The sequence below is a fragment of the Neophocaena asiaeorientalis genome, unplaced genomic scaffold, assembly GCF_003031525.2.
Source record: "Neophocaena asiaeorientalis asiaeorientalis breed wild unplaced genomic scaffold, Neophocaena_asiaeorientalis_V1.1 scaffold1, whole genome shotgun sequence".
NCBI classification, from domain to species: domain Eukaryota; kingdom Metazoa; phylum Chordata; class Mammalia; order Artiodactyla; family Phocoenidae; genus Neophocaena; species Neophocaena asiaeorientalis.
This window is the reverse complement of record NW_020171981.1, coordinates 3,025,372-3,032,950: the sequence shown is the minus strand read 5'-3', so window position 1 is coordinate 3,032,950 and position 7,579 is coordinate 3,025,372. Positions and strand designations below refer to the sequence as shown.

Sequence of the window (7,579 nt, the reverse complement as noted above, 5' to 3'; positions counted from 1 at the left end):
CCCCAAATGTCAACATATCAAATGCAGTGTGTGCACACAGCTGGGGCCCATCTCATGTCTCTGGGAGGGGGACAGGGATGGCGCCTGGTTACAGCCACGCTAGCCATGCCCTCAACCTGGGCCTGCCTCAGGCAACGCTGGGCACATCCATGGGGCAGCCAGACCTGGAAAGGAGGGCTCAGTAGCTGGGGCCAGGGGAGAGGACTGGGTGGCATCAGTGCCACAGAACAGGCCAGCCAGGCCCCACTAGCGGGTAAAGGTGGAAGAGATGCTGTTTTTGTGCTTGGTGGACTTGGAGTGAGGCTGAGATCAGAGTCCTGGGGCTTCGGGCGCTGGCTGGTCGAGTACACAGAATCCCGCCCCTCCGTCACCTCGGAAAGTGGGAAGGATGATCCCCCTTCACGCTGGCCCCACCAGCAGTGAGGCACAGAGTCTCCTGGCAACTCAGTGTCCTTGGAGGGCAAAAACCATAGTAGGGAGAGGTCCTTGGGGATGCCGTCTATCTCCCGTCTCTGCCTCTTTCCAGGGTGTTAAACCCATGGGACAGCCTTGGGTGCCTAAGAGCGGAGGGCTCCTCTGTTTGCTAAGGTAGGACTCTCCTCCTCCAATCTCCAGCACCCTTTACTCCACCCTCTTCCTGGTTGTCTGTTCCTCCCGTCCTGCCCCACACAGTGCCTGGTATAGAGTAGGCTCTCAACAAGTATTTGGCCATGAATGAGTGTCAAGAAAACAGGACCAGCCACAGGTGGAAGGGGGTATCTCTGCATACTCTTGTCTGGTACCATTTTCCATCTCCTGGCACCCAGTACAGCTCAGCCTTCCATGTCTTTTCCCTGGGAATTTCCCAGCACCAGAAACCCCCGGCAGGAGGGCAGAGGGCAGGAAGGGCCCAGGAGAGGTCTGGCTCGCCAACCCAAGTGAAAACCTCCAGTATTAGGGCAAAGCTGTTTCCCTCCCCCATTCTCAGAGAGGGGTGTCTCACCTTCCCAGAAGACAGTGAGACAGTGAAAAAAAGAAAGGGCTGAGTAGGAGAGGCCCTTCCAGGTAATCACTTGTAGGGAAGAGTCTTACAGGAGCTGGGGCAAAATGAGAGGTGTTCTAGGAGGATAAGATGGAAGCCAACCCATCCACTCTGTAGGGACCAGGCTTTCAGAAATGCGAGAAGGGGAGCTTCCTGGAGACCCAAGGAAGCAGCGCCAGGAGGTCCTCAAACTCCCTGCTGAGAAGAGGAAACAGCTTCTTCCCTCTGGGGGCTAAGGAGTTAACTCCCTCCCTCCTCCACCCTAGGCGCCCTTGGTGGGGTTCTTCCCTCCCCCCTGCAGCTGGTCCTTTCTCCCCCACGCAGTGCGCTGGGAGGGCGGGGCCATGTCCCCTGGGAGCCTTAGCCCAGCCAGCTGAGGTCTCTCCCCTCCCCTGGGGAGACGTCCTCTGTAGGTTAGGTGAGTGCGTGACCCCTCCCTGACCTCGAGCCCCGAAGACGATGCATCCTTCGGAGAGGGAGGACAACCTATGGGTCGCACCCTCGCTCTAGTCCCCTGGCTCTCCGTGCACCGGCGCACACACCCACCTTTCAACTCTTGTGAACACGCGTCCACGTAAACATTCGCCTCCCGCCTCCCTTGCCCCCGCCAGGCTGGGGCTCCTTAACGCCCCCCGAGGGCGCCAGCCTCCCACCGCGACGCACGTGCACTACTCCGGCCCTCTCCCCTGTGTGCCCGTCGACATGGTCACCTGCTACCTCTTCCCAATGCAGTGTGTGTGTGTGTGTTGGGGAGGGGGGTTGCGGCGGGGCAAGGGCGCACCCCGGAAAGGTCATGACTTTCTGAGGCTGGGGGAGGGGACGCCAGCCACATTTCGGGGTGGGGGCCGGTCCCCTGCGGAAGGCTGAGAACGAGATGGGGGAGGGGAGGGGAGGGGGCGTTTCTCAGGGATCCGGAACCGCAACGGCCTGCGAGCCCCCCACCCCCAGACCGCCCCTCGGAGTCGTGGGAAGGGCCCCCATCTCCGTGCCCCCGCCCCGCGGAACCCGAGGCGGCTACCCCGGCGCCCGCAGCCGCTCCCCCTTACCTGCGGCCACAGGTGTATACGCGGGGTTCTCAGCCCCAGGTCGCGCGTCGGGCGGGGGAGGGAGGGCAGCCCCCTACTCCCACCCGTCTGGGCTCTCCCCTCCCCCGGCCGCCTCCGCAGCCCCAGCCGCCGGTGCCCTTTGCTGCAATGAGAGAGGCGCCGCCGCCGCCGCCGAGAGGGCCCGGGCCCCGGTCGCCCCGGTAACCGCGACTCCACCTGGCGCGGCACGGCGCGCCGCCGTGCACATCCTCTCTCTGGCCCCCTCCCTGGCGCGGCCCCGCCGGCGCAGCCCCGCCAAGGAACGGCGGTGGCTGGTGGCTGCGTCGCCGCGGTCACCCGATACGCCGGCCCGCCGCCCGGGACTCGGGTTGCAGCAGGAGGGAGGGAGGTTAGACAGCCTAGTGGAAGCGGGGGAAGGGCTGTGGCTTGGAGTCTGGCCTCCGGTCCCCTCTCAGGGTCTTCTTAAGGCCCCAACCCCCAACGATCTGGCCTAGGGTGTGTGTGGGCGGTGGGGAAGGAGAGTGGCCTGCCTCCCGACCGGCCACTCTCTGAGCTTACAGTCTCTCCCTACCGGAGTCTCGGCTGTGCACCGTTTCCGTTCTAGCTCTCCCGTGACTCAATTCCCAGCCAAGTCTGGGAGGCCTAGGATGCCTAAATTTCCTCCGTGGCCTCTGATCCTGCTCTGCTGTGTGACTCTGGCATTTGCTGAACGTCTCTGGTCCTGCACTTTACAAAAAGGAGCCTCGTACCCAGCCATGGGGAATGGGAAGTGTGATAAGCGCTAAGTATAAAGTGATGACAAGATCCTGGGCACAGCCACTTTTCTCTGTACTTCAAAGCCCTGGGGTGGACTCTTTCCTCCATCAGAGTAGATTTCAGATGTGGACAGGCCTGGGACCCCATAACCTGGGACATCAGAGCTCACCAAGTCCAGTCTCACTTCCCTCCATCACCCCAACTCGAGACGCTCCATCTGCTCTATCCAGGGAGCGCCCGCGTCCTCTGCCTCATCACCATCCCTGTCCTAGCCCCACTCTGACCTCCACCGCACATGTGGCCGCTCAAGATGAAGCCATCCCACTTGCCATCTAGCCTTGGGCGCAGACACATCTCTGTTCCCTAAGTTCGGTCAGTACAGGGCCAAGAGCTGGGAAAGGAAGTGGGCTGGGTGCCCTGTGAGTGATGCCAAGCATGCCAATCTCTTGCTAGACTTGAGTTACACACAGCTAAAAGTACCGTGCTCTGGAGCCTTGTTTTTTCCTAGGCTGTCACATTTTTCCTTCTCCTAATTCTTCTTGAAAAAGTCAAGGCTTGCTGCCCCTCTCCAGGGGGAGCAGGGTACGCAAGGAAGAGAAGATGGCGCCCATGCGACCCATTGGATTCTCTGCCACTACACCTCCTCTGCCACCCTCAAGTCACGGCCCCCTCAGGGCTGCCCCTGACCTCCCTGGCCCCTCCTCCCCTCTGGGCCTTCAGATGACTGTTTTTCTCCCACAGCAATGTCCAGGCCTGAGCTGGGAGCCTGAGCCCTTAGGATCCTGTCCCAGGGTGCCCCTGTCCATCTTCCCATCAGGGAAACTGAGGCATATGAAGAATCAGGAGATCAGTTCAGAACAAATGGCTAGAGACCAAGGTCCTCTTCACATTTTGAAACTAAGCAGTGGACATAGCAGGAAGTGTGGGAGAGGGATATCATGAAGAACTTCCTGCTGGTGAGACATCAGGGGAAGGTTGGGTCTGCTCAGAGATGGAGGATAGGGTGGGGATAGAGGAACGAGATGATCCACAGTGGGGGTGGGAATTGGGTGCAGGGCACAAGAGATTCCTGAAAACCAGTGGGGTGAGGGGAGAGGTACCCCTGTTTAAGGAGAGAAGGATTTTTTTTAAAAAAGGTTTTTTAACCTGACTATTCCCCCTCAAAAAAACGCCCTCCCCAAAGCCAAACTTTGGGGAGGTGGCGGTAGGAATTAGACTATCACGGGGAGAGTACGGGGCATAGGAGTCTCCTGAAAATGCGGGCTCCTACGTAAGAGAAAGGGATGCAAAATTAAAATCCTGGATATCCCCCCTCCAAAAACTATCCTCCCCAAAGCCCAAGTCTGCCATGGGTTTGGGGGGTGGGGTGGAGGCGGGTGACTCACCTGGGCCGGCTGGCCAGCCCCGGAGGGGGCGGAGTCGCCATGGAGGTGGGAGCAGAGGGAGCTGAGGAGGCACACGGGGTCCACGGTCCAGCCGCCGACCTGTGTGTGCGAAGCGGGGGACACCCCATTAGGGGGAGCGGGCAGGAGCCGCTGGGGGACTGTGACGGGGTGGGGAGGGCATTCCTGGGGCAAGTCTGGCACAGAGCTCACCCCGCAGGGGGGCCCTGCGGCACTGGCTAGTCCCTGACGAGGCTGGGTCTCTATGCGGGGGTTGGGGGGCCCTGGGCCTGTTGCCAGGTCTTTCTCTCCAGTCAGCCTGGGGGCTCTCTGAGCCCAGGGCAAGGCCTTCCCCAGCGGATACTGCTGAAGTCCTTGTCTTCAATTCTTGACTGCCTCTCCGGACACTCTGCAAGGGGGCTGTCCCTCGCCTGTCCCTTCCTCCAGCTCTTCACTGCCCCCTCGTTGAAGCTGTGGGCAACCATTCCGCAGGGGGCCTCAGCCCAGTGTGCCTCTGTCCTGACAGCACCGCTTTCCTCCCCGCCATCTCGCGGACGTGACTTTCTTCTCCCACACCACACCTAAGGCTTGAAACCCATCCCCTCCTGATTTCTCCGGGACCTCAGCATCCTCAGAGTCATCCGTCTCTCATTAGGTCACCCCGCTAACGTACTGAGCCAGTGCTAGGCTTAGGCCCGAGCGTTCGATGTAAGTGAAACAGCCATGGCTCCTACACACTTACTCCCCAAGGCAGGGAATGAGTGAGTGAATGAATAAAGGAGTGAATTTGTGAGTGAGTGGCCGTGCTTTGACTCACTTACTGAGCACCTACTCTGTGCCAGTGAATGTGCCAGACACACAGGAGGCCCTCAAACACGCCCACGTGCTCTCTTACACGCCTGCTGCCCCTTGAGGCCACCACGCCGGCTGTCTGCATATTTTTCTGGCCAAACCTCCCCGGACAGATCTGCAGCCCAGGGGTCCTGTTCCCTCACCACCTCCAACCTCCTCGACCCCTGACACTGGCCGTTACCTCACCACAGCACGAGAAAGGAGCTCTTGGTACCCTCCAGACCCACAGATCCTGGCCGGTCCCAATGGCTGTTTCTCTCTCCCATCCCTCCAGACTTCAGAAGTGCAGGGGGTCCTCCTGCTGGGCCTTCGTCCTCTTCCTCAGGGATGCAGGACATTCCCGGTTCCCCCTCCCCATCGGTCATGGGCCCTCTCCCTCTGAGACTCCATTCTGCCTTGGTGACCAGGCTTACCCTGGGTCCCACTTCCATTTCTGCCCACATCGTGCTCAACCTCCCTTCTGAAGTTGTGGTCCCTTCAGAGTCTTGAGTTGTATATTCAGTGCTTAACAGACTTCTGCGGGAAACCCCTACCCCCTCCTCAAACTCATCTCCCCTATTCCTGTCCCCCACTCCCCCAAACGTTTCCCTCCCATCCCTCTTATTTCCCCCCAAGGCACCAACATGCCCCTGTCACCCAGGTTTCTCTGTCTTTGCCTCCTGGATCCAGGCAGCAAACAAGCCTTGTTCATCTTCCCTCCAACCCCACTCCCACCCCATCCCTTTCCCTTCGTCCTCCCTGACACACTCTCTTCCCCCTCTCCTTTCCCTGCCTCCAGCCACTCCCTCTTGTCCCCTCCTATTCACCATCCAAAAACAGCCACGGCCCCCTAGTCACCACCATCTGGCCCCCACACCTCTCACTGCCTCCCACCCCGAGCCCTCTGCATCAGCCATTTGGACCTCTATGCCAGTCCTCAAACCAGCACAGACCTATGCTCACCTCCCTACCTCCTAAAACAGCGTTCTCCTCCTCTATGACTATTCAGACCCTTTCCATCCTTCTAAGCCTAGTTTAGGTACCTCCTCCTCCAGGAAGCCTTCCCTGACCAGGCCGGTCCACCTGATCTCCTCTACTCCAAACCCTCTTCCAACTGACTGTGCCCCTTATACTTAAGTTTAACCATCCTTTCACCCCATCTAGATCACAAAGGTCCCTGTCCCCTCCCCCTAAGCCAGAGCACACAGAAGGAATCCACTGAGAGGGACCCCCGAAGGGGCGGGCCAGATCTCCTTCTGCAACTCTCCCTCATTTTAGTTGGAACTCTGCTCCCGGGAGGACTCCTGAGCTGAGAAAAGGTAAAGGCTGGACAGAACTGGAGGTGACATCAGGGGCAGAAAATGTACCAGAAATGCACCAATGTGTCCTTGTTCCCTACAGTGAGGATGGGGATGGGCATACTCTCCCCCCTCCCCAGCCACACCCAGCAGTACTTGGAAAGGGGGACAGAGCCAGACAGGTGCGAGAGCAGGGATGGATGCCCCAAGGCTTGATTGAAAGGATGCTGATGGGATTAACCACCCTCCCCTAAGCCCTTTCTCCCAGAGTGGACAATGCCCGGGTCTCAACGGCCAACGTGCTGCAGCTGTCAAGGCTCCTACCAAGGTGGGACTGTAAGTAGAAGGCCAATCCCAAGAAAGAATTTTCCTACGAACAAGAAGGGCGTACTTGGATGCAGAGATGCATCCAGGAACCCAAGGATCTGGGAGAGCTTTACAAAGGAAGCTTCGCACCCCATAAAGAAGGAGACAGGTCCTGGACCAGAGGCAGGAGCCCTGACTCCCGTCTAAGCCCTACTGATGACAGGAGAGAAACCAAGGCACAGAGAGAGGAGTCCTCTAGCTCAAAGTCACACAGTGAGTCTTGGGAGGAAGGAACGGGGTGGGGGAGGGGGGAGGAGGTAAAAGACCCCAGAAATTCTGGGCTCTGTTCTTGCAAGGCTGGGGCACAGGAGACCCAGCCTTCTGAAGCTCCCAAGGCCTGACTTTCCCTTAGGGGCCAAATCACAGAGGTGCCGACCCCAAGGTCTCAGCTCCACCGCTGGATGGACCCTCAGACTCAGAACACTCAGTGCACGACGAGGCTGTCCCTCTCCCTCCCCACCACACTCTTGTCTCTCCAAGACAGCCTGATCAGAGGCTGGGCTCTCTCTGTCCAGTCCCGTGCTCCAAATTCCAGGGCTGCAGGCAGAGGTCTGGGTGCTGAGCCCCCACCCCCTTCCTCCCCAGGCTCCAGAAGAGGCCAACCACGACAACGGGGCATCCACTTTCCCCCTCTGCCTCAGACGCCTCTCGGAATCGGGATGAGCCTGGGGACACGGGAGCGCAAGTCACACCCCCTCCCCAGCCCGGCCCCACTCACCTGCTCCCGCATCCTGTCTTGCTGACTCCGCAGGGCCAGGGCGTGCTGGGGGTACTTGCTCTTCAGGTGGTCCATGAAGGCATCGCGCTTGCGGTCAGCATCGGCCTTCTGGAGCCCGCTGAGCGCCTCCAGGCTCTGGGCCGCGATCACCGTGTGCCGCC

At 59.8% G+C, this 7,579-nt stretch overlaps 1 protein-coding gene across 1 annotated transcript in view; it reads right to left on the bottom strand.

The window, feature by feature from the left end:
- Positions 1-7,573, bottom strand: part of SRCIN1 (SRC kinase signaling inhibitor 1) — a 35,885-nt gene extending 28,312 nt beyond the window's left edge. Inside the window, exons 1-2 of the mRNA XM_024744886.1 lie at positions 7,419-7,573; positions 4,209-4,307 (exon numbers count right to left, since the gene is read on the bottom strand). Of these exons, the coding sequence (XP_024600654.1) occupies positions 4,209-4,307; positions 7,419-7,493 (174 nt within the window). The 5' untranslated portion in view covers positions 7,494-7,573. The remainder of the gene's footprint in view (positions 1-4,208; positions 4,308-7,418) is intronic.
- Positions 7,574-7,579: the final 6 nt, after the last annotated feature.